The following is a 27,690-nucleotide window of genomic DNA, read 5'->3' as shown; positions in this document are numbered from 1 at the left end:
TGAACAGGGCTTGGACAACGCGGAGAACTGATAACCGGCGACGTATTTACAATCCCTGGCCTCCAAAGCACGCGAACTCCCATCCCATCTCCCAGTGAGTGGTTTAGTTTGGTTTAAGGGGTTTAACGTCCCAAAGCGACTCAGGCTATGAGAGACGCCGTAGTGAAGGGCTCCGGAAATTTCGGCCACCTGGGGTTCTTTAACGTGCACTGACATCGCACAGTACACGGGCCTCTAGAATTTCTCCTCCATAGAAATTCAACCGCCGCAGCCGGGATCGAACCCGCGTCTTTCGGGTCAGCATCCGAGCACCATAACCACTGAGCCATCGCGGCGGCTCCCAGTGAGTGGATATTCGAGCCAACCGAAAAACGTAATCAACGCCCTGTATAAAACGAGGCCTTTTTTTTTTGCGTGTGTATGTGTGTCTGTTGTACTGCTACCAAGTCCCTAATCTACCAATTCTTTGAAGCGAACACTTCTTCGCTATCCGTACATCATTTCAGGCTTGAAGACAAATACGGTTTATGGTTTACGGGGTTTAACTTCCCAAAGTGACTCAGGCTATGAGGGACGCCGTAGTGAAGGGCTCCGGAAATTTCGACCGCCTGGGGTTCATAGTGCACTGACATCGCACAGTACACGGGCCCCCAGAATTTTGCCTCCATCGAAATTCGACCGCCGCGGCCGGGTTCGAACTCGCGTCTTTCGGGTCAGCAGACGAGCGTCATAAACACTGAGCCACCGCGACGGTTCCGAAGTTAGACGTTCAATTGTCCCATGCGTTGCTTGCTTTATATGGATGGATGGATGAATAAGAGCGCCCCCTTTGAAACGGGGTGGTGGCAATTGCCACCACGCTCAGCTTTTCTTACGTTATTTTTGTTCTGTGTTGTCAACTCTCATTAAGATTCGCCACCTTCTTTCACTACGGTTTCCTACACTTCTAACCTTATGTAGGTATACCCATCTCTGCTTTTCACCCATCAATCCTCCAATCGCTTTTTGCTAACTTCGACTGCAGATTTATTTACATGACCACTGTTATCTTTAAACCCTAGGGCCTCAGGAAGAGTGACTGTGCCTGCATCAACATCCGGATGGATACCATCACATCTGAGTATGAGGTGTTCAATTGTTTCCCCAGATCTACTACACACTGCACATGTGTCATCATCTTCGTTGAATATATTTTTTTTTTTTTGTAGCAAGCGGGGACGAGCAGCGCCAACGTCGACAAATGTCTGACTGCAGACGGCAATGATTGTTCCGTTGGGAAAAAAAGTGGACTAACAAGGGGGCGTCACTGTGGATGGCTGGCGGCGTGATTAAAATTCGCGGGCGGCTCGGCAGTGATGCAGATGGAAATGACGGGTGACGGTCCGGAAAGAAGTGAGAACTGTATACACAAAAACACACAGCCAACGCGCCTGCTTACAACCACGAGCCGAAACCAAACTCCGCGCAAGTAAGGACGCAACTCCCGAAGAGCCTGGAAAGCTTTCCAAGCCTCTGGCCAAGTGCCCGGTACGAAGTCACCCGACAATGGCCTGCTGTCGAAAAACTCCAAGGAAGCGGCCAACTCCAGTCCTTCGCGTGTGTATACGTGTGTGGGACAACGCGACCCTCTGTCTCAGAGGCCTGAGAAGAAATGCACACTGCCTGCAAGGCCCGCACGTCCAAATAAATGTAGATCCCGCCGAGCGAAAGTCACTCAATCTTAGTTGACATAGAAGGCACAAGATGGCGCGTCGAGTGTTAACAAACGCGTCACGTGGTGTTGTGGCGAATGTCACGCGGAGTCATTAGGAACAAGCCATAGAATGCGGCTGCGTCGAATGCCTGATTGAGAATAGGACGGACGGACCAAGGGGCCAGATATGCCTGCGTGTGTTTTATTCAGCTTTCATTGGGAAATAAACTGCGGTAGAGCACTTTAATTCGAGTATGCCACCAAAGCGATCGCCTTCAGATCGACCTGGACTGTACAGTGGCATGTAGCACTTATCAAGACCTGGCAAAGGCGTGTCAGTACGCATGGAAGTTCGATTTTCATGGTCCCAACAAGGTTTGGTTTGGTTTATAGGGTTTAACGTCCCAAAGCGACTAAGGCTATGAGAGACGCCGTAGTGGAGGGCTCCGGAAATTTTGACCACCTGGGGTTCTTTAACGTGCACTGACATCGCACAGTACACGGGCCTCTAGAATTTCTCCTCCAAAGAAATTCAACCGCCACGGCCGGGATCGAACCCGCGTCTTTCGGGACAGCAGCCGAGCACCATAGCCACTGAGCCACCGCGGCGGCCCAACAAGGTTTCTTCGTCCCTGCGCTATCCAAGGTCGCTTACAGGAGCATCTACAGCCGCCATAAAAAGTTAATGGAAAGCAATTTCGTGGTGAAAACATTTACCTCATTCGCATTCAGGGCGAATTTTGAGATTGCGTGGTGCAACTCCGATACTCAAAATTAAGCTATACACGTCTACTCCAAGCTGCGTGAAAAAGGCATGCAGCGATGAAAGCTTTTTTTGTTGTTGTTGTTGTTTCTAATACTGCGTGCTATAAACTCTTTCTGCTGGTGTACACAACGTTATGCCCCCCCCCCCCTTTTCCTCCCTATATTTATGCTGGCATTGGAATCCTTTTCGTTTACTTTTGAATTACACTCTTCTATGTGTTAGCACACCGTTTCTGCTTAATCACACGCGCACTGAGGCTGGCGACCTTAGAAGAGGTTCCACACTGTTTACTTATTAACCGTCCTTAGGCCGTGTACCTTCAACCGAATGTATTATTCCGTCACTGCCATTTATGCTAAACAAATAAGCTACAAAATTCAGTAACACCAAAGTGTGTTGTGTTGTGCTGGGTTTAATGGCACATAGGCAGCTAACGCCATCGTGTGCCAAACACAAGGCGTAGAAAAGTTTTCAGCAGATTTTAAAAAAAAAGTAAAATGCGGTCGGTGGTGTAGAGGGCCTAAAACATTATCTATACTACCCAGTGATGCCAAAGGAATAACATTTTATAAACGGTCAGTAGTAAAAGCTTTCAAAATGTTGGGAAACCTATGCAACCATCCTTGGCTGGGCAAGGATGTAGAGGCTCCCAAACCAATCGAAAAAAAAAGGGCCTTCTCAGGAATGACAGAGTGGCTATAACCCACAGTTTTTTATTGTTTTTTTTTGCGTTTGCGCGCTGCTGCTTCCATATAGTTCAACGCGATTCTTTTCAAAACAGGTCCCGTTGCAGAGTTATTCTTACACGCAACCGCTTCCTACGCGCTTCTAATCACACGCTCAGCGAACTATGAAAGGCCGTAAACCCTCCCCCTCTCTCACAGCGCCTGTTTCCATCCCTCTTTTCCGGGCTTCCCTCTTGGCATCGCGTTCTTCCTGCACTGCGTCTCGCCACCCTTCGTCTCAGTCCAGGATCCCTTTCAGCGCCCGCCACCCTCAATCCTCATCGCCGAAAGCCAGAGGCTAGTAAACCAGCCTTCCTTTTGTTTTGTTTTTCTTTCCTTCCACGCAACACGTGTGCGCCTTACACCTGGCCACAGTCCTCAACAAAAGCAGGAAGCCACGGCGGCAGACCACCGGGCAGACCTTGGGCAGCAAACTATTTCCGTGGAGCCCGCGAGTGCTGTGTTTGCAACGATAGGCGTCACGTAAACAGCGCCGAGGCGCGAAGTGACATTCGACGATCTGCGCGGCGACAACAGAGGAACCGCTCTCTTGTATGTGGCTCCACGCCAGCGACGGGGGACCTGTATCTCTGAAAAGGCCGCTTGCGCTGCTGACAGAACAGGAAGGCGGTCGGAAGAGACAGCGAGCGTCTGGCCCACTCTGAAGATCGTTCGCGGGTTTCGTTTACGTGTTCGCGCCGCGGAGGTCAGGCTGCCCGCTGCAGTATAGGAAGCGTAGACACCAGACAAAGCGTTCACAACTATAAACGCGCCTTTTGTTTGTCTCCGTTTTAGCGCCCGGGAGCTTTCAAAGAAGCACCGCGACAATATCTCATTGTTTTGTTTTGTTAAACGCACATTCAAGATTCATGAGGGCTATAACCTCAGCAGATCATCGCAACCAGGTGTCTCACTCAGCCAAGAACAACAACAAAAAAAAAAAAACTGCAGTTACTACGTGCCTAGACGACCTTTTACATCACGGCTTTGCTCAAATCCTTCTAAAAGCATATCAGTCCCAAATCACCGTTCGAAACCAAGGATGAAAGAGAGGGAAGGAAAATTAGTTAAACTATTATTCTCCAATTATTTAGCACCACCCTTTTACCAAAAAAATCCCTATTCTCCTTGGTTTCGGTGGCCGTAGGCTGCCCTCATGCAATTCAGCACAAAAGTATCTTAGTATTTTTCAACGGGAAAGAGTTTATGAGACTAATTTTCACATATTTTAAGATTTCACTATAACAATCGATATGTTCGCAGATCTCCCGTCGGAAGGCTTCAATTTTTTTTCTATTAACGTTTCCGCTATCGTCAAAAGCGTTCCCCACTGGTTTTCTATGCCAGTCTTAGCTATTCGATGCGATCGATGGAAACGCTACAAAAGAAAGATTTTGCTACGCACCGGAAGATCAAACCATCACCTTCAATATTTCCATACCACTGCCTTACAATCTTCCAATATTAAAAATGTTTGTCCAAGATTGTTGGACATGAGAACGGCTGCACAGCAACGAGATCCAACAAGGCGGAAATTTTTCGCCGCGCGCCGCACACAGTCAACTTGCATGCGAAAAAGCCTGAACTCCCACATGCGTTTAATCATACTATAAGCAGTGCGATCTTCTAGACAATGAAGCCCCTGACGCGGCCGCAAAATAAGTCACTGGCCCCGACCGACGCTCTACCAAAGCATACCGCTGCTTGACGGCAAACTTTTTTCGGAATACACTTGGCAAAGTAACTTAGACAAAACGGCCCGAGCTTGCAAAGAGTGAACTTTATATCAGGTAGCCTTTCGTGGTAGGTTTGGTTTGGATTATGGGGTCTAACATCCCAAAGCGACTCAGGCTATGAGGGACGCCGCAGTGGAGAGCTCCGGAAATGTCGACCACCTGGGGTCCTTTAACGTGCACTGACATCGCACAGTACACACGGGCCTCTAGAACGTCGCCTCCATCAATGTTCAGCCGCCGCGGCTGGGATCGAATCCGCGTCTTTCGGGTCAGCAGCCGAGCGCCGTAACCACTGAGCCACCGCGGCGGGGCCATTGCGAAATGAAATGCAAGGCTATGTCACCCAGTTCTCTCAGGCGCGAATCCTGCAGGCAACTCCATATCTATACCCATACTATGCAAGCCGACGAAATTGGTGGTTTTGCGGCAGCATGGCAAAAAAATACTATCCACAATGGTATACAGTCACCTGGATCATTGTTTTCGATGCAGCTAATCATAAGGCTCCATTAAACGTCAGCTCACCACCATCCGCATCCATGAAAACGTCAGTCACTATGCTTCCATTGCACTACACGCCGCGTTCAACTACATGGCTTCCGCTCTGGCATCGCTCAGGCTCAGAGAGGCTCGGTCTGAAAAGTCCGCCTCAACCAGCAAACTGTCTGCACCCACCAACAAACAGTGCGCGCCAACCAGCAAAAGCGCTGCCCCTATTGACAAGCGCTCTACACCCGCCACATACCTAAAACATGCTTTATACAGTGCGCACTTCTTGTTCCACGTCCCGCTAGATAAACAACGTAATGTCCATATTAGTCCATAGGGGACTAATGCCACGGACCTGGCTCGAGCTACCTGCGCGCTAAGCCGTGACGAGGACGAAGTGGTCGCGTTCGCGTGAGGCGCGCTCGAGCTGGCTCTGTTCTGGGCGATTAAAACCCTCGGCCGTTCTGCGGTCCCCCTCTACGTCTACAACTGTCCTCCGTCTGGCCTGTGACAATATCATCATCAGCCTGACTACTCCCACTGCAGGGCAAAGGCCTCTCCCAATGAACCCTGTCCTTTGCCGGCTGCGGCCACCGTGTCCCCGCAAACTTAATTTCATCCGCCCACCTAACTTTCTGCCGCCCCCTGCCACGCTTGCATTGACCTGGAATCCACTCCGTTTCAAGTCAATGCACTATCTTGCCTTCGCATTGCATGCCCTGCCCAAGCCCATTTTACATGTTCATGTAACAATGTACAAATGTTTGCAACAATGTAACAATGCCAGCATGCACACACCCGTTCACGGAAGGTATACTCAGACAGTTTCCGCACACTCGAAGCACAACATGCGCCTATGCACTAAACGACAAGCGGCCACCTCAGAGCAAAGCCCAAAGATCAGCAACTACTGGATACAAGATAACGCTGGGCTCCGAGAGGCACGGCGAGTGACAACGCCGCTGAAACTCCTCTCCAGGGTGAGATGATATAGCCGGATGATCAAGCAAAAAATGATCAACTACAGTCTTGATCAGGGGCTGGTTGGTCAGAATGCACGATAAAAAGATCAGCGCCAGTCCTGTTGTCTTGTGTTTCGTCCTTGTCTGTTCGGGCTGCTTCTTTTTACAAAGAAAAAAAGACCGGGACCTCGCAAAAAAAAAAAATAAGTAGATGCTGAAGAAAAAAAAAACGAAAAATCACCAAGGTAAAGCCAGGTAAAAGTATACGAAGAAAAATAAAAAAAAAAATCCCCGATCCACAGCGTGCTCGGCCAACCAGAAACACGGGAGCCGGACGAGTGCTACCCACGCAGAGTGACGCGAGCGAGCCTGCACACGCACGCATGCTCGGGCTTCGTGGGCCGAGCACAGCGCCGTAATCCCGTTCACGCGGGTCTTCTACGCCCCGCGCATCGGTGCTGCTTCGACGGGGTCGCAAACCCAGATGCGGTTTGCAGAGCCGGACGTCGGAATTCGCTCCCCTTGGGCGGCAGCGCTTTTCTGGGCTAGTCCATTCGAGCCGATGGGGCGAAACGCAGCGCGGGAGAAGGCATGAAGAAAGAACACAGGACAGGCAACGGCATGGCAATAGGTCGGAGTGACACCAACGTCTCCATTTAAAGGAGCATTTACTACTACTGTACCGTATTACTACTCTACTACTGTACTACCACCACCACTGTACTACTACTACTACTACTACTACTACTACTACTACTACTACTACTACCACCACCACTGTACTACATACTACTACTAATGTACTGCTACTACTACTACTACTACTACTGTACTGCTACTACTACTACTACTACTTACTGTACTGCTACTACTACTACTACTACTACTGCACTGCTACTACTACTACTACTACTACTGTACCACTACTACTACTACTACTACTACTACTGTACTACTACTACTAGCCACCGCGCTGGCTCAGTGGTTATGGCGCTTGACTGCTGACCCGAAAGAAGCGGGTTCGATTCCGGCCACGGCGGTCGAATTTCTATGAAGGCGGTATTCTAGAGGCCCGTGTGCTGTGCGATGTCCGCGCACGTCAAAGAGCACCAGGTGGTCGAAATTTCCGGAGCTCTTCACGGCGTCCCCATAGCCTGAGTCACTTTGGGACGCTAAACCCCAATAAACCAATAAACCAAACCGAATGCAGAAGCAGCGATTATAGTGCAGTTTAGTCACTTGATCTATAAGCACAGTTTGACGTCACAGTCATAGTTCGGCTGTTGCAGCCGAAACAGCATGACAAGAAAATTCGACCATAAGTTATTTAGCGGCCGTAGGATAATGCCATGGGGTAAATCACGTATAATAATGCCTTACGTATCATTATAAAGAAGAAAACCCGAAACCAAAATTTAGATATCTATACTCTAATGTATGAACCGCGAGCTGCACAGTGAGAAACAACACTTGGTTTCAGCGAGGACTGAGAAATAAATTATAGTTTTTCTTCAGCACGGTATTGTCTCCGGTGGCGAACATCAGAAAATGCCCACAACGTCTCAGCAGGCGTGGTGGTTCACTATAGTATAAAAATTAACATTAACTAATACAGTTAGGCGCCTCGTGTTCAGAAATTTAGTATACGACTTTAGTAAGAGCCATTTCGGTTTTCAGATTTTCTAATACGCGATTCTATTCCCCCCCACCCCCTCCCTTTCGCAGCAGTGCGAAGCTTCGAACCTGTTCGCTTATTAATACGAAAGCATTATATTGCTCATCGCCCCGAAAACATGGTGCTGCCCAAAAAAGTGGCGGCGTTACAAAACGCGCTACTGGTCAAAACTGTGTGACTTCATCAAATGCAGGAAAATACGATATAGTAACCAGCAACAGTCAGTACTAGTTCTTACAACTGCGCCAACTACAAACGAATGCAATAGAACTGTAACACAGAATTAGATTAAAAATGGAATAGAATTGAAATAGAATAGCAATACCATTAGAAGCCGCCGCGGTGGCTCAGTGGTTAAGGCGCTCGTCTACCGAGCCGGTGTACCCGGGTTCGAACCCGACCGCGATGGCCGCGCTTCGATGGAGGCGGAGCGCAAAAGGCGCCCGTGTGCTGTGCGATGTCAGTGCACGTTAAAGATCCACAGGTGGTCGAAATTATTCCGGAGACCTCCACTACGGCACCTCTTTCCCTCTTCTTTCACTCCCACCTTCCTCCCTTCCCTTACGGCGCGGTTCAGGTGTCTGCCGAGATATGCGAGACAGATACTGCGCCATTTTCGTTTCCTCAAAAACCAATTTACCGGATATGGAACAAAACTGCAATGCTATGGCAATACTCGCCCGTAAGTTACTGAAGTCCCCCCCCCCCCTACTTTTTTTTGTTTACCCAAAACGGTAGTTTCTTTGTACTAGCTCTTCAATCATGCTTCCTGCCCAAACCTCACGGCCACCGGGACTTTTTAGACTTTGCTTATTCGACTTCCTGCCCCTCCCCTTCGAAGAAACTTTACCCCTCTAAACTCTTTGCCGCTCTTCCGGAGTAGAACGTCGGCGGTTTATCAACGCCGACCGAAACCGTGCTCTCTGCTTTCTCCCCCCACTCTCGGCGGCTGTGCCTTCTGTAGGCTACACACGGTGGATCATTGGTTAGGACGCTCGTCTAGTGAGCCGGAGTACCCGAGTTCGAACCCGACCGCGGCGACCGCATTTCGATATTGGCGAAACGCAAAAGACAACCGTGCGGAATGCGATGTCAGTGCACGCTAAAGTTCCCCAGATGGCCGAAATTACTCAGGATTCCTCCACTCCCTTTCCTTATGGCGCGGTTGATGTGTCCACCAAGAAGCGAGACTGTCACTGCGGCATTTCCTTCCCTCAAAGACCGCTAATATTAATTCAGCAGAAGCCAACCCCCTACGGCAGGCTGTGGTATACTCACTTGAGTCAGCAGCCGACAACAACCATCAGCAGAAGCCAACAACCGTACGATGACCAGCGGGGGCTTTTCTGACAGCCATGACACGCACAAATCGTTTCACGAACGAAGTTCCCTGGCAGCGGCAGCTGCCAGTCAAACCGGACATCGCCCCGCCCAGAGCCCTGAACACCACCGCCAGGACCATTCTCGGCCCAGGAAGCACTGCTGCTAATCAAGAGCTCGACACCGATTAAGCCTAGTTGGACAACGAGCAACAGCAGATAAGTATTTCGCATCTGATTCCTTTAATTCAAGCAAGACTCAAACAAATTTGAACCGTACGCTATAGTTTCTGCACTCTAAACAGAAAGGCGTAAAAAGGGAGTAAACTGTCCCTAAACACCCCCTTTTATAGAAGAAAAAGCGCTATAGGACCGCTAACCCCTTTTTTACTCCCGTAAAGGCGTATCCCTGTTTAGAGCGTGCGTACGACAGCGCCACCTGGGCGGCAGCCAGTGAGGTTTAGAGTTCGCGCCATAGCGCGAAGCACTTACACGTCACGCGACGAAAAAAAAAATGGCCTGGCTTAGCTTATGGTTAAGCCTAAGATGCGAAGCATACCGCCGGCGGAGGCGGCGCGTCCGCAAGCGAGCGCACGAGTTGAGCCCCAGCTTTCACAGCTGTTGTGACGTCAGCGCCCCTAGGGGAAGGAGCGGGAGTTAGGCCGCCGGTGGAGGCTGCGCGTCCGCAAGCGAGCGCACGAGTTGAGCCCCAACTTTCACAGCTGTTGTGACGTCAGCGCCCCTAGCGGAAGGAGCGGGAGTTAGGCCGCCGGTGGAGGCTGCGCGTCAGCAAGCGAGCGCACGAGTTGAGCCCCAGCTTTCACAGCTGTTGTGACGTCATATCACGTGGTGCGCCGATGTAGGTCAAGTGGTAGCTACGCGGCCGCGCGCGGCGCAGCAAGGAGGAGCTCGGTTGTGCGGCTACCCAGGCAGCACAACAACATTGGCCGAACGTCGCGCAAGTGTTGGCAAAACTTGGCACGAACATCGGTCCTACACTGGCATTTGGGCCGAGCGCTACCACTTCACACATTGGCCTTACTTTCATGCCAGTTTTGGGCCAACGCTCGGCCGATCAAGCGGCCAACGCAGTCCCGATGTTCGTTCTGCAGCATGGACCAGCAAAGGTCTCATACTGGCATCCAACTTTCAAACATTGGTAGCCAACTTTCAAACATTGGTAGCCAGCTTTCGAATAATGGTTTCCAGCTTTCGAATATTGGCATCCAGCTTTCGAATAATGGTTTCCAGCTTTCGAATAATGGCATCCAGCTTTCGAACGCTGGCACATGCAATTAACCCACTCGCCAATGACCGGCACTGTGGATGGATGTACATACATACCATTCTACCTAGCAAATATTCATAAATGAGGTTGCGAAAGAATTCCAGAAAAAAGACCCGTTTATTGCTTTGAGTTACAAGAATCACGCTTCTAGCGCACACAGGATGGTTTGCGCTACCACCAGCCACCGTGGGGAGTAAAGAAAAAGGGCCCAAGAGCATGGTGGCAGAGGCTGTGGGAAAACAATTTATTTTCAAGTTTGGTGCGTGCCGATCGGTTGGACAAAGCGTCTCGGCAAGCTGCTGCGGCACGGCTAAGGCATCCATAAAGCGCTCAACGGAGCTGTCCTCCAGTGAACCGATCAGTCATATCCAAAGTAATCGTTGCACTCCACTTGCAAGGGGACTGCTGGACTGCATTCAAAGAAATTCCTCGTCTAGTTCTTGCACGATGGCCTCACAAAGCGCCAAGCCTGCAAAGAGATGCATGATGTCATGGTAAGTTGAATTATGGCCATCACAGAACAAAAACAAAAATGATTAAATAACACAGAATTTTGTGAAAAACAGTCATCGTGAAGACACTAGCAACATATTTTACAGGATAATTTTTAATTTATTCTTAAGAATCAGCACCACATTAGTTGCACAAAGTGGAATTTAATTTACTAAACTTCCCTTATACCAAATGGTTTAATTTAGTTTAATACGTCGTGTCGCACTCCAAGTAAATATATTCAATGCGAGATAAGCAAATTAATGTGATATTGAAAACAGATTAATGCATTATTTTGTTTTAATATAACTCGTATCTCTAAATTGCGAGGTAATTTTTTATTCCAGTAAACATGCACAGGTTGTAGCGTCTCTTCCACATGGACGTCAAAACAACATTTTTGATTAGTTTTATTTAATGGGGTTAGAAATGCGGCTTGCGATTTTTGACGAAATACGCTGAACGCAAGGAACTCAGGGCACCTTTGTTTTACCTTAGTTGCTTCGCATGCATGCTATAGTTGGATTCGAAACTGCAACTCGAAAACCACACAAAAATACTAGTCTTATAGTCCAGAGTAATGCCCTTTTTCATTGCGAGAGAACTTGGGCAAAAGCTTTAACCAGTAATTGCGGATTTTCTATTGAGTCTGCAAGAGTAGACGGCAAAAAGAAACACTACGGAAGTATTACACATATCCTTACCAACTAGTCTGCAGTGGAAAATTAATTAAGCGGTTCTGATTTCCGTCGTGCATAAGCGGTAAAGGACATATTCCCGAATACATTCTATCTTAAGTCATATGAGTTCAAACCCGCTGTTAGCCAAAGTAGTGAATCTTCAGTGAGTTCATCTCACCAAAGACGAAAAATTAAATTCTCACCATTCGGCCACAATTCCACTGCGCACGACGTCAAGCAAGCCATTTCGCAATGAGAGTGGGTACACAGAAGTCGTCCTCGTGCTTTTTGGCTCGCTCTGTTTTCCTGCAGAAAAAATAAAGGCGCATGTAGTCAAAGCAACATTTACTACAAAAACCACTTTAACTTCCAGACGTATATCAAGGTAAAAGAGTTTTAGTACTTACAAAAGATCTTGCAGGCGGTACGAACAGCGTCGGAGCTCTCCTAATATATGAGTGTGGCTTTTCGCGTGCACAGACTATGAACGGTGCTAGCTCCAGTGTGCATGCATTTTCGTCGCGTTGGTTGTGCACGTGGTTGAGCTCCGCCGTGCAGTCAAGAATGTGATGAGTCGCGCGGTTCCAAGACGAGCAGTGGAGACGATGGTGTGTGTGTGGGGGGGGGGGGGGTTGGCTGGAGGGGAGAGAGTAATTTTCCTTTACACAGGTTTTGTGGTTCCGAGAAAAGTCCTCGAGCTGAAAGGTGGAGACAGGGAGGTGGAGGAACAGCGAAGCGCGTAGCTGCGTGCGAGGGAAAACAGGTTTGAGAAAGTGACAACCAAAAAGAAAAAATAGCGCTTCGCGGGGTGGGGGGTTAGCCCGCTCCCTGGAAAAGGGCACGGCCGGGAGAACAGGTGGGGAGATATTCGACTTGAAGACTTGAAAGAGAGAGGGAAAGAGGCCAAAACACGTGAAAAGGGTTTGGAATTTTTGGAGAATGAGTCACATGGCCACAGGCAGTACAGAAAGCAATATCTACAAGAGAGAAGTGGATGGGAAACACGGAAGCGTCAAAGTATTGCTACAAAGCGGCAGCAAAAGCCTGAAAATTTTGAAGTGAAAAACTTGGAGCTTCAAGATGCATTTCGCCAAAACGACTTGAGACACTCGCGTATTTTGTGGGGCCGTATGATGTGGCTTCTGTTAGTTCAAGATAGCTTAAAATGTTACCACATAACAAAAATATAAAGCAAAAAAAAATATCCAAGCAGAATGCGCGCTCTTTCATAGTTTAATGTACCGTACATGCGCCAAACAAGCTAGGTTAACATGCGTCTAACGCTAGTTGTCAGTCCATTTATTCAGTGGTCGTCGAAGAATCCTCAAATTGTTTGTTGGGGTGGAAGTTTCGCGCAAAAAAAAGCAAAAACAAACAAAGGCATGTTGAATTGTGGTTCGCAACTACTTTCGATGGTTTTCATCAATAAAGGTGATGTTCGAAAGAAAAAAAAAAACCTGCGAGTAAATATGCAAAGACGTGAGCAAGAGCTATATAGCCCCCAATGCAAATTACGCAACAGAAGAATAAAATGGTCAAAAACAACAATTTCCAACACAACGATTTGCAGAAAAGGAAGGAAATAGCAAATCAGAAAACACGGGAAAGGCGCGATCACAGGGCACGACGTAGGGAAGCGTAGGAATCGCTTAGCACGTGTCCGCGTGCGTTTATGAAGCACCCGCCTAATATTTCACGAGCGCAACGCATAATTCGAAATTACGAGGCGACTGCTTCGTTTCTGGACGTTGCCAAAACTGAGCACAATTTCGGTTTAGCGAATGCACTTGCGCTAATCTATTACGTTTGTATCGCGATCTCCCTGAAGCAGACACCAGCTGCGTACTGCGGCAGTGAATTCCTAGAGCGAATAAAAATAACGTGATTTTTTTATTCCAAAAATTTAATCAAATGAAACTTATTTGATTTTTGTTGAAGGCACCTGTTGACAATTTTTGTTGAAGGCGCGTCGGGTGTAATCAGAACGTTAATTCTGATCAACAGGACTTCGATCGCAATTCTCCTAAACGTATTATTGCCGCTCACTGCGCAACCAGAGTGCAGCTTTTCCAACGGAATCATGGGTAGCTTTGCTCACAAACTGCAAAAGTGTTCGGTTAAAATATAATAATAAATAAAACCAAATCTTTAAACTCGCATGTTTTAGCGCGTTCGAAAATTATGAACTGCCGATATGGTACTCGACAATAAAAATAATTTTGAACCCATTTTAATGGATGACACAATGTTTACCAACGTTTGCCAGTATACTTTGAACACTGGATAAGCGGTGGCAATCCTAGGCCAATATAGCCAGCTCCCGGAAATGGCATAGCCAATTCTGGCAAAGAGTGGAACAACACTGGCTAACATGGCCCATGGTAGCCAGGATTCGATGATGGCACAGCCAGCAATGGCAAACAGTGGGGCAATCCTGGCTAACCTGGCCCATGATAGCCAGGATCTAATTATGGCTCAGCCAATACTGGTAAAGCGTTGGACAACCAGGGCCATTGTTGGATGTGCTAAGGAGTGGCAGAACCAACATCGGATGCTCACTGGCAACTCTGGGCCTAGTTAGGGCCACGCTTTGCCAGTGGATTTCCAATATTGGCCCGCTGCCGTGTGCTACCTGGGAAGGCGCCTGTTGACAATTCTTTTGAAGGCGTCGCGGGTGTAATCAGAACGCTGTTGTCTTTATTAGAAGTTCTTCACATTTGTCTGTAGCTTCTTTTTTCTGTTGTGTTCTATTTTGCTGTATTGAATTTTACTGTTTATGTACTTACCCCCTACAATAATGCATCTGAGGGCGCTGTAGGTACATTGAATAAAGAAATAAATAAAATAGACAGTTTACTTAAATAGCATAACCAATTCTGGCAAACAGTGGGGGAACTCTGGCTAACATGGCCCATGATAGCCATGATTTTAAGATGGCACAACCGACAATGGCAAACAGTGGGAAAATTCTGGCTAACCTGGCCCACGATAACCAGGATTTTGTAATGGCACAGCCAGTATTGGGCAAGCGATGGACAACCAGGGCCATCATTGGATGCGGCAGTGAGTGGTTCAGCCAATCTTGGAAACTCATTGGGAACTATGGGCCTACTTAGGGCCATGCTTTTCCAACAGTATTCCAATATTGGCCCGCTGTCATGTGCTACCTGGGTAGTATGCTTTGCATAAAAATGCGCGTGAAGCCGCAGTGGCGGCTCACAATAAGCACCGAGTCTGACCTTGCCAGAACGCGCTGCCTTGAATTTCAAGTGAATGAGTCGCTCGGGCGTGTCCGAGAAAGGCCGCCGCCTAACCGGACCCACTCCCGACCAAATTTCGGCCGCGTTAGTGCGCTGTTGCACTCAAAGCTTAATTGACTGGTTTAGTTTTTGCGCAGCCTTTTGCGCTGCGATTATAGCTCCCCTTTTACTCAACATGACGTTAATCATCTCAGTCAAGCAATTTTTCTCTGTCGGGTGTTTCAATACGCAGATGACACGCTTTTAGTATCTCGTCATACTAATTACCATCAAGCCGCGGCTGAATTACAAACTGACACTGTAAATGTTATCAGTTGGTACCGTAACAACTTAATTTCTATTAACCAAAATAAAACTAAATTAGTCTGTTTTCACGATCCGCTGAAATCTGTTTCTGTCATCACTCCAGTGTTTCTTCATTCTCTTCTGTGTAACAATTGCTCCTGCTCTCCTATTCCATACCTCTCAAGTGTCAATTATCTCGGCGTCCATTTCGATTCTAACATGTCCTGGAGCACTCATTTGGCTAACGTTTGTGAAAGGCTGCGCAAAATAGCCTGCCTGCTATATTCTATTAAAGCACTATGCCCAATATACATAAGGAAAACAATAGCACATGCATTGGCGTACAGTGTGCTGCGATATGGAATCTGTTCTTTTTATTTCTGTTGAGTGTTTTAGCGCAACAAAGTTAAATCTTTACTAAAATCTATAATTCGGGCTGTGATGTATGGTGTGCACATTACTAACAATTCCAGTCTTTTTTCATGCTCGCACATGCCTTCGTTCAGGCTATTATTCAAAGAAACTGTAATCCTTATATGTATATATGGATCAATGAGTTCTGCCCCCCGTATGTCCCCACCACAGCATTACGTCCATGCGACCGCTTTACCTTGCCCAGAGCACGGACAAGATATGGTAAACGTGTCCGTGCCTTTTATGTACCAGATGTGTTGAACGACCTGCCAGATAATGTTTTATCTTTCAGCACTCGGAAAGAAGTGAAATCTGCTATCTTTGATTTGTATGTGTAATTTTGTTTTTCTTTTTTTCCCGTCCTTCCTTACTGCCCTTCCTTAGTTTTATTCTGATTCTTGTGCAGTATTGATTCACTGTGCAGTTCTCTGGCTTGCTCCATTCTGCAGAGTACTGCCCCACAAGCCCTCGTATTTGTACAATGTCATTTTTCAAATAAATAATTTTTATTATTATTTTTATTATTATTATTCTGTTTTCTACTGGTCGATAATGGTGATCTCTTCACCGACAAAACATTCAAGGCCATCACAATTCCACGCAGAGCAGGGTCCGTGTTCTGGAAATGGCCATTATAAACGGACGTGCCTACTCCGGTCTGTGCCGATCGATAGGTTGCAGCATGGCTTACTGATGTACAGATGCCTTCGCCGTTAGAATAGAAACAATACTGGCAGTCATCAATAATACCTGTTGTGAGATATGGCCTCCTCCATCATTTTATTTCAAACAGGACATTCTTATCATTTACCTATGCTAGGCGCGGTAGCGCCACGGAAGAGAAAAAGGGTAAGAGGTAAGACACTTTTTCCCGGTCCTATAGAGGAAAAAAGTTGTCATTATGACTGTTGTCATTGGTAATTTTGAGAGAGCAGAGAAAGTCAAAGTAAATGTACTAAAACTTTACGCACAAAACATAAGACGATGATCAGAGCAGACGAACAGCTAGGGCACCCGCGGTCGCCCTCAACGGCCAAAAAGCTAACGAAAATTCGCACACGCTTCTAGTGTACTACCTAATTTAGTACACTGTACCCACGCTGCTTCATTACACTTTGGTATCTGTGCAGATCTTAGGCTGAAGTCCCGAAGGCGGATGTGACGTCTGCGTGACGACATCTTTCCCACCTTTCCTGATCAGGGCTAAAACTATGGTGGCTTACTAAAACTGCCCATGCTACTCCATCAATCTGAAGTGCAAACGTGAATATTAAAAAAAAATACTCGCCCTATAAATACAATCTACTAAAAGGTTAGAAAGTATGAACGGGCGAATGTGTTCGATTTCAAAGGCGGTGGGAGCTTCTGCACAGCGAACGCGATCCGAGCAGCGGCGGTAACGTTTGCAGTTTCTTGGAGCAACAGAACGCGTACAGTTTCAAGTCACGCCCGTTGGGACATGGCCACCCGGTGGAAACTTCCAGACACGAGAATAGAAGGGCGACATTCTCCAATTTCACATCAAGCGCTGTCCAAAGAGGCCGACTCGCCTGATCGAGCGAAAAACGAAACCGGTTGACCTGCAGACCAAAGGGCCCGAAAAGCGCAAACGCAAAAGCTCCCGAGCAGCGGCCGCGGTTGTGAAGTTTCCCTGTATCGTATTCGGAAACGACCATTGGGAACTGGGCAAAACACTAGTGGAATGAAATTCTTAATCAATTGGAAACGAATTGGGACCAATCGATATTCAATTACAACACGACAAAACCTTAAAAAATGGCAGTTGGTAAAAGTGGGCCACGGTCAAGAGCGTCCAGTATTATAGTCGGATAAAACTTAAGTCTGCAGTGAAGCTCCGCCCGCATTCAGCCTCCGTGCACAGAATTCCTCCACGACGAAAAAGTAGTCCACTGCTTAACCGTTTCTTGTCACCTAAACAAGAAGCTTAGCACAAGAAAAAGAATTATGAATTCTACAATTCTGAAACGTGGGTGATCTAGTCAAACATTCAAAAGCTGACTTCGTTTACTGTTGCGATGGGCAGCGGAGTAATAGAAGACTCCGCGTACCGCGGCCCAATGTTAGCAACTGCTGTTTTTTTTTACGTTGTATCCTACTATAATCCGCTGACCGCCCACAACAGACAAACAAATCAGCTTTTTGATGTTAGACTAATTAATCAAGCAAGAGGCATCACATTTGACTTCCTAAACTTCATCTTGTGACAACCTTCTTGTTTGGGCAACAAGAAAAACTTAAACAGCGAACTATTTTTTGTCACGGAGGAATTCTGTGTGGCGGTCTTAAATGAAGGGCGGGCGAAGCTTCACTCCGTACAATTCTTAAGTTGAATCCAAGAGCAGTGTTTTGGCACGGCCTACCCAGTACGAGGTCTTCACGCAGGCCAAATGGGTTAGAATTCAAAGCAAGTGACGCGGTGCATAAGAGCTCAACGCGCTGTTTTCTTCCTACTTGCTTCGACCGTACACTTCCCACAAGGAAATCATCACCAGTCTGAATACGCCCACTGCAGGGCAAAGATCTCTCCAATTAAACCTATCCTGTGCCAACCGTGGTCACCGTATTCCCACAAACTTCTTAGTATCATCCACCCACCTTACTTTCTGCTGCCTCCTGATACCTTTGCCTATTCTTGGTATCCAGCCCGTTACCCTTAAGGACCAGCGGTTATCTTGCCTTCACAAAAAAATTGTAAAATAAACAGCTTAAACACAATTTACCCTAAAGCGATGAGTTACCTATGGTGAGCACAAACGCTAGCAGACGCAGTTACCGGAGTTTTCCTGTGGCGTCGATACACGTCTTCAACTCTTCGTAATTTTATAGACTTTCTACACTCTGTTCCTGGCAGGAAAAAAAAGTACACCAGCTATTTTATACACTAATCTAACTTGACATAATCTAATCTTGACTAATATGATCTAACTTGACAGTGTTTTCATTCAGTGCTCCTCAAACCATTTTGTTCAGCTGCTGCAGTCATTTTGTAGTTTGGTATTCTGCGGTAAGTAATTAAACTGCTGAATTTTAATTTAAAACTTTAAAGATTTTAATCGATTCCCAACATACGCAGTGACCCCGGAATGAGCGGGAATTGCAGCTGCATGGCAACAGTGGGTTTTGCAACCCTTGCACAATGGCCTTGCAGCAAGGATATACTTTATGCTATCTTTGCCTTAAACTAAACTATATAGGTAAAGTAAATAAATTTTGTTATCTGTGCATAAAAGTCCTTGAAAATTTTTGAACACATGGGGGCTTGCGTCCAGATATAAAAGGTAAGTTTCATTTTCATTTATAGCTTAGGTATAAAAGACGAAGAACAAGTAAACCTTCACTTCATGTTTACTTTATAGCGCATGCCAGAAAGGTACCTGTTGGTAGCTCATTATCATGAAGTTTTCCCACTAAGGCGAACAAGACCGAAACAAAAAGCAGAAAAAAACTGGCATTCCACTAATAGGGCCTCCTACATGGAACGGCTGCTTTGCTAGAAAAATAACAAACAAAGTAAAGCAAGAGGTATGCATTTCTATGACAGCACTTTGTCTACACTGTCACTCTTGTATTTTAGACATGTTCTGGCTAGCCCGCAGCTGTCAAGTCTAATCATTGTCGAATCAGGTGAAGCTGCTCAAACAATGCAGTGAAGGTTTTGAAGACCGCTTTCATTTAAGCGAGGGGCACGAGTTAAACCTTTGCTCACTTTCTACTTTGGTCGCTGTCATCTCAATATATATGAACAACACTTCACTTTCATGTCCACTGTCGCTTTGAAAAGGATGTCCAGCATCTATAGCACATTCTCATGGCCAGAGCTCTTTCCAACTGCTAAAGAGGCAGGGGAAGTAATTGAAAGATAAGGCTGAAGCAACTCCCAAGGTTATTAAAAGCTAATTCCAATCTGCTGAGACAAAAGAGGTCATTGACCAAAACTTTGCTCGATAAGTAAACAGGCCAAAGCCCTCTCAACTGCAGTACTGGGTGAGAGTTTATAGGTTGCGGGCATATGGAAAAAAATTCCCTTACTGTAAGGCATATCAGTCACTGAAAATCATCAAAAGCATGAGAGATCATGCTTGTTGCAACGAATACCAGCTAACTGAGTAGCACATCCATGCCGCATAAAATTTTGTTTGGGTCTGTATCCTTATTACTGGATGAGTGGATAAATCTCTCAACTTATTACCTCCAACCTCAGCACACTTTCTGCAATGTAAAAATTATGTAAATAAAGTCAAAAATGAGTTTTTAATAACGAGACTTAAGTCTAATGAGGAGAATTAGCTGCATTAATAGCATCAACCTTGAATTCCAAGAATATTAGGTCCTGATACTGCTTTCCTAAATAGATTGAGAATATCCTCAAAAAATTGTAATGGTACCTGAACCGTACTGCACGGTACTCTCATATCTACCTACACAGCCCACAAAGGCCACAGAGCACTCTGATGTTTTGAGAAGGTGAAGTAAAGGTTTTGAGAGCATCCATTATATGGGCAACCACCAAAAGTAGTTGAATTACAACTCGAAGAAATGTTGCAAACTCCTTTATAAACTGTGAATATACTAACTCATAAAAATAACCACAAAAGTACCAATGCTCCACAAGTGGAGCACAAGTGGCGAAAGTAATGAAGCAGCATAGCAAGTAATGATGCTGTAGTGCAAAAGAAGCCAGTGGTTAGAACTACTCTTCAACTTGTGCATCAAAGAATTGCAGCTGGTCGAACACATGATTCTACAGATTGATGCTAACGAGGAAAACTGATTCTAGAGAGGCTACCATGTTCCCGGTGCAGTTATATAAAATAGAAAAGCAGTGTGAATGAAATCTTAGAAGTTGCTTACTTTGCAAAATGTCATGGCCCATTTCTCCAAATAGCTAGCCATGCATAACACTGCAAAATAAACAATTCAGCCTACCTATTTTCAAACCAACAGCAATTTGCCACAAGTCAAATTACCTTCCGTAATGCAAAATCTGTAAATGACAATAGTTAACCGTTGTTTAAATTAGATGATGACATTTAAGACCCAATTTATTTCAAAAAGAAGACAACATTCAGTCTGCACGTAAGCGTCAATTTTCATAGTAAATATCGTGCCTTTCAACCATCCATTCAGTCATGAATGCAAACCAGGAAATCAATGCCATTTCTCAAAACATCACTAAACTTGTTTGAATACTTTTGCTTCTTGCCAAACATGAGCAACAATTAGGATATGACCCAATTTATAAAGGGCTACACAGGAAAAGAATTCAAAGATTAACCTGCACTCAACATTAGCAACAGTGAAGCATTGAACTATATCAGGTGGATGAAGAATGAGGCTGACAACACACGCCTACACTCCATCTGCACACATGTGTAATAGAAAGAATGTACAACTTAAAAAGCTGTGAACATTGTTTTTTTACCATCTGCCATTCTTATCAAGCTGTAAATGAAGCTGCAGCACCACGCTACTGCAATCCAAAGACCAATGAAGTACAATTACAATGTAATGCAATCAAAAGCCCAGAGCACAAAAAATCTTCGGCCCTTTTTTCCAAGCCTCGTTCATACAAATTCTTCTCCTGTTACAAAGGCTTCCTTTTATGCAGACAAGTCATCACGAGATATAAGCTTAATATATGTGTAGCATATATATCACAGCTAGCAGCACACGAAACTATTTGGACATGCAGCTCTGTTGCGCAGTCCATAACTAAAGTAAAACATAGCGAGCAAAATGCAGATGTATTCTTAATGGCATTTTGTACTGTGTTCAAGATGTACACACATTATGCCCTGTTGGAAAGAACCTCGAAAGTCTATGCCACCAGACTTGCATCATTTGCAAGCCCAAGATGAAAAGCGATTATTTGATAACCCTGGTTTGTAATGAAATGCAAAAAGCACTGCGAGCTTCAGCCAGTGCAAGACCACTGCTTAAGGAAATACACAAGAGTCTTAACCGACCTAATGCTATGCATAACACTCCACAGCATCCTGCCAAAAATGGTTGCCTCTTGCATTATTTCCTTTACCAAACAAAAATGACTCCAGGTCATATGTACCATGCAAGAAAATTTAGTCATTTCAACCCTTCTAAGGACACTGAGTTATTTGCGTCTGGAACAAGTATTGTTAGTAGCATCTCTGCAGCTCTGAAGCTCTGGAAGAGTGGACGAGGAAACTTCTGCACACCTACGAGAAAGTGGCACTGCTGCCAGTCATGCTGTAGGGCCTGGATGCAAACCCAGTGGTTTGGGAACTTCGTCCTATGTATACACAGTCTGGTATTAGCATGGTGTAGGGTTTGCGTTCAAAAGATCCATACGGACCACGAGAGACACCGTAGTGGAGAGTTCCACGCCGATGTAGACCACCTGGAGCTGTTTGACATGCACTGACACTGTATACCACACGTCAAACCACTACAAATGAGCCGCTCCGCCAGGTTCATATGCCAGTATTCAACGAGTATAATATGTCTAATACAATACAAGAAGTTTGTTACGTAATGTTCAAAGTTGTCCTGCCCATGTAACTTTTTGTTATCCAAGTTTACTTCAGCAGAAAAAGAGTACAACACATTTCATGTTGCCAGATATGCCTGTCTCCAGATTGGCAGTGAATTCAAAATAAGGTACAGAATTGTCCCATTAATATATGAAATCAATTCAACCAGAAGCTTACACATTATTCAAAGTAGTAGCATAAAAATTCAAATATGAAATCTAGACCTTGTCTTGTTTCTCACAGAAAACACTATTTTCTATTCCAAGTGGAAAGCACCAAGACACTCAACTTGCAGCGAAATCCTTTGGGGCCACATCCCTCTTCGCTCCCAAAACATTAACAGTCCCATTACTTGTTACTTTTAAAAATCTTCACTGAACAAAGAGTTTAAGTTCGGAGTGAACAGTGGTGATAAAAACACACCACTCCTTTTCTCGGAAGAACTAGCTCCTCAACACATACCTCCCCATTACTTTGCTACCCACGAAAAGAGGAAACTATCATCCTGGCACTGGACGCTGCACATGAAAAAGTTGACAGCAAACGTTACACTGTTCAAAGCCAGTCAAAAGTATTATAACACAAAGAATGATCCTGTTGATTTTAATTGTCAATAATTGTTAGACAGCTAGCATGGCCAATAGCTCATCTTTATCTATCATCCCTGCTTTCTTTCACTTTGTGATGTGCAGAGGCAAGTTCAAATTGGTACATATTAAATGTTATACATCTGGCTTGCAGTTTTTCTTCATAACTCACAGATAACATGGTACGTGCCTGCTTGAAAGCATAGGGCTTCACTAACACTACATTAGCTATGCAACAGCAACCATCATTAGGATTTTGTGTCTAGAAAAGGCTTTCACTATAAGAATCTAGAAAGAGAACAGTTCAATTCTGCATCAAAAGCACACTCCATCTTGTACAGCATGAAAATATCTAAAAATGTTAGCAAAAAAATGCTATGTGTATTATGACAGCTGACAATGATTAAAATCAGTAGAGAATAATTCATTCGCAATTTCTCTCTGGCTGATCGCCAACCTACATACAGAACCACTTTTCACAATTCATCTTCTTGGTTCATAATAAAATATCCTTTTAAATGGTCAGGCTACAAGGTTTTTTGATTCTGTGTGAAGAATCCATGTATTTAATTCAGACACACTGAGCATGATTCTAAAAGTCAATACTCCCACATGTGGCATGCCTCAGACAGGCATCTCGTACTCAAATGTAGCAACCAAAACGAAAAGCAAATAGTGTGCTCACATTCAGGAGAACATAGCCCTTTCAGACACTCATGTTTTACAATTAAGAAAAATCTGGAAATTTGTACGAATCCACCAGTTCACAAAAATAACAAGAATGGCTAAAAATCTTTACAAATTGGCACACGCCTTGTAATTCCACACTCACATAATTTCAACCCTGTTCTTCGAAAAAACTTATGCCCAATTAATCATTTCCGCTATCATTCAAAGTTGTTTGCCAACAAAAAATCAGCTACAGTGTCCTTTAATAAAACATTCCACCAAGCGAGAGAACAAAAATGTTACGGCACTGGACAGAACTTCCTAGGTGCACTGTGGAACTTCATGATGTCGATCTTTATTTCACGTTTTTGAAAGACGTTTTCTAGGCATAAAATGAACCTGTTATTCTATCCATCAGGGATTTTGACTCCAGCTGGAATCACTGACTCCGTAAGGACATCATTAGAAGCTATGAAAAGCAGTTTGAAAAGTCACATGCATAATCGTACACGTTGTGCCGCAAAGGGATATAAATGGATGCACAATATCGGTTCAGCAAATATGGCATGCACATAATGTTGCGCAAAGCAGCATGGCCCTGCAGGCAAGACGTGGAGGAAACGCAGCCAGATCATCTTCAATTAAGTTCTGCCCAAAGGAAAGGTAAATAGACACCCCTATCTCCTGAAACAAGGGCTTCACAGCATGAGCGCTTGGAGAATGCCCGCAGCTATCATGAAAGACTTGTTATCTGTCACTTGCATTGAGTGTTTTCATTCCTTTTAGTGCTATGTGTCAACCTCTTATCTTGTTTCACTTCCTTATCAGCTTTTGTTTGACAGGGAGCACACCCCTTCTTCATAGCTGCATACCAACTTGAAGTTTGCAACACCTATTCCCTTGTTTTGTTTTCAGTTCTAGCACCGAGGATTACAAAACGAATAAGAAATCACTGCTTGCACCTGAAACCTTTAGACTGCACCATAAAAAGCTATTTCCACCAAACTGCTTTTACCGATCATGCTGCACTTATTTGGCAGTTAGTCAGTTTTTCAAGTAAATGAAAGTAATGAAGTAAATGAAATGAGACAGCACAGTCTCATTTCATCAGACTGGATAATTAGAAATGCCTTCACTGTTTGCCTCTCACTGCATGCTTAACGACAACACTTGTAATGTGTGAATGATAACTATTATATACATATTCTGTGCGGTGAAAACAATTTCAACTACCACACATTGTTTTTACCAAATTCAGCACACTGCTTGAGGAATTTAAGTGGTTGCAAACAGAACTGAGCCAGCTAGGGGTTCAGAAAGCTGAAGTACTAGAATCCGGCTATTGGCAATATTTTTTTTTAAAGAAGAATTGTCCCAATTTAACACGCCGTTAAAGATACAGGGGCAAAAGTATACACGCGCAGTCACTGCCACGGATCCTGCACTTGTCGCCTCGGAAAATGCATGCCTGCTCGGCATGCCAACTGGGAAGTCGCCAGCGATCCTCCCACGGCGAGCGCAAGTCACGTCGCGAAGACCGCTCGGCGCGCACAAAAATGCGCTCTCACTAAATCGGGTCCTGCAAATTCCTCTCAACACACTACGTATTCAAAACGTCCAGGCTTAATCATGACTAAAATTGTCGAAGGTGGACGATCATAGCCAAAAAACATATGCGAGACAAGCACCGCGCCTCGGAGAACGTTCACCGCGAGGTCGGCACACGAACTGACAGGAGTTACAGGAGTGCCTCCTCGTGCGCACGTATGATTGACGGGGCAGCGCTCCGCTCTCTCACTGAGCAGAATGGGCGTTCCCGTCGGCTACACAGCATTCAGATCAGCGCACATGTCGAAGCCGCCGGAGGTAGCACACGTACTACACAGCGTGCGTACGGCATTCGCGCTGCTATTACTGCCACTGCCACCACCACCGGGAATCGAACGAAAGAAGCGCGCTGTACTCCCTCGGGCCCGCGCTTGCGCAAGCAGACCCGTTCGAATTAGCGATGAGATTTGGTGCAGAGCAGTAGCACCACCACCACCACGGCTCGCATCGCGCCTGGCACGCACCGGTCCGCGGCGGAGGCATGTTTTCCTCGTGCGGCTGTCAAAAGCCGGCCTGCCGGATTCAAAGGGTCGCCAGCGGCGGCGGCCAAGGCCTTTCGCGAATCTCTTTACGTATCGCCCCTCCTCTGTTTACGGGCCTTTCCGCGAGGCGCGTTTGAAAGGGAGCGGAGGGGGTGTGCGCCCGAGGCGCCGCGCCGCTCTTTCTCAAGTGTGTTACCTGCGGCGGCGGCGGGGGAGGAACGGAAGAAGTGGAAATTAAAAAAGAATAAGAAAGGTGGTGTTCTCACCAGATGAAATCCTTGCAGTGTGAGCAGAAAGTGGGCTGCTTGAAGAAGCGCGGTATGAACTTGTGGTTTTTCACTTCGAAGACGTTCTTCTTCTTGAGGGCACCCTTGCGCGCACGCAGCCGGAAGCCCGAGGAGAACTGCTCCGACAGCTCCTCGCCGTCGTCCCCCATGGCCGATCGGTCGACCTTGCTGCCTGGCTGCTGCGCCGACGAGGGGCTGGGAGGCCACACAACACACGGCGGCGGCGGCGACGGATGCGCCGAGCTCGTTGGGAAACGAGCGCTACCCCGGCCGGCGACGCAAGCGCACTGCTCCTCCACGCACGGACACCAACAGGCAGCGCCCGTAGCGGACGGAGCGAGCAGCAACTACCGCGGCGCCGCGTCGGATCGCTGGCAGCACTGGCTCTGCTTCGCCTGTTGCTGATGCTGCCGCTGCTGCAACTGCTGCAAGAAAGAGACTGCGGGGGTGAGCGCGTGCAACGATTCGGGGCCGCTTCCAGCAAGCCACCGCAACGACGCAGGACAGCCGGCAGTTATAGCAGCACTTGTGCTGGCTGGGCTCCGCCCGCGCCTCCGGAGGTGCTCGCATCGAGCGAGCCGGCGCGCACTTTTTGTCTGTCTTTGGCGCGGAAACGCGGAGAAAAGTCTGCCGGCGGGAGAGTTTACTTTCGGTTTCGCTGTTTTCTGGTTTTGTTTGGAAGCCGCGGTGATAGAGCTGACCGCGCGGTCCGCGCGGCCCGTGTTTACGCCGGAGCAGTGGGGCAGAAATGAAAAAGAGATGAGTGTTCATCTCGACTGGTATTAAAGGGACCGTTCCCGCGACGTTGTCGACAGGGGGTTGGGGGATAGGTTTCGGACATTCGAAACCTAGCTGCATCCCTCGTAGACCAGTTTGTGCGAGTGAAATATATCGCTTCCCACAATAACGAAAAAAAAAGTGAGATATACTACACCGTGTTCGAAACTCGGCGTACCGAAAATCCCTTTCAATCGTGGCTATGGTATGTTTGCCTGGATCATCGCTCTTGATTTTCTTTTTCGAATTTTTTTTGTCTAGCTTTTTTTTCATGTTTTCTAACACATTTATCCGATGTGCTAACACTGTTCTCTTGCCACACGGTCGGGATTTTCCAACAGATTCGCTAGAGTGGCCTCGAGGAAAGAGTTTTAATCGACAGTTGTAGGTCGGTGCTCCCACGCAAACGACCTTTCAGCCTAAGCGTTTCGCCTCTGGGCATCATAACGCACCGCGAAGACGACGGCAATCTTTCCGCATGTCAAGGAGACCGCGATTAGAAAAGACACGACTCCGTGTGACCACTGCTGCTATCCGTTTTTTTTTTTCTCCCTCTCTTTTCTCATTCTGTCCCTAGTGCGCGCTTTTATCTTGATGAGTGCCTGCGCAACACATCGGTTTCGGATTTCGCAGTAACTGAGAGAACACGCCGCGCCATCTATGGCACAATTTAAGTACCACAACATCAAGCAGCCCGACGCGCGAACTAGGCGGGACGTTCAAAGCCAGAGCCGACGCTGGCAGCGTCTCGATCGCTTTTTCTAAATTTCGATGCGCAGAGTGTACGGTAGAGAATAAACATCAAAGTTTGTTTAAGGAGTGCCATATCTTTTGTCCTGAACAAGCTCTACAGAAACGAATTCGCGGAGCTCATTCAATACACTTAATGGAGAAGAAAACTTCAGGATATTTATATGCTTTACTCATTCTGAAGGAAGTAAATAAGATATGTACACATAACGCTGT

At 46.2% G+C, this 27,690-nt stretch overlaps 1 protein-coding gene and 1 long non-coding RNA gene across 3 annotated transcripts in view; both read right to left on the bottom strand.

Moving 5' to 3' along the window:
• Positions 1-26,471, bottom strand: part of Pkc53E (Protein C kinase 53E) — a 134,892-nt gene extending 108,421 nt beyond the window's left edge. Inside the window, exon 1 of one of the 2 annotated variants that reach the window (XM_089587054.1) lies at positions 25,927-26,471. In XM_089587054.1, the coding sequence (XP_089443180.1) occupies positions 25,927-26,096 (170 nt within the window). In that variant the 5' untranslated portion in view covers positions 26,097-26,471. The remainder of the gene's footprint in view (positions 1-25,926) is intronic. The other variant, XM_089587053.1, reaches the window with a different exon arrangement.
• On the bottom strand, positions 10,752-12,385 carry LOC149347405 (uncharacterized). Its single transcript, XR_016292521.1, has 2 exons — positions 12,029-12,385; positions 10,752-11,122 (listed from the first exon to the last, which is right to left on the bottom strand). It is a non-coding gene; the product is annotated as an uncharacterized LOC149347405 (long non-coding RNA).
• Positions 26,472-27,690: the final 1,219 nt, after the last annotated feature.

Source organism: Amblyomma mixtum, chromosome 4, assembly GCF_055824585.1.
Source record: "Amblyomma mixtum isolate Tamu chromosome 4, ASM5582458v1, whole genome shotgun sequence".
NCBI classification, from domain to species: Eukaryota; Metazoa; Arthropoda; class Arachnida; order Ixodida; family Ixodidae; genus Amblyomma; species Amblyomma mixtum.
This window is presented reverse-complemented; position numbering and strand designations above follow the sequence as displayed.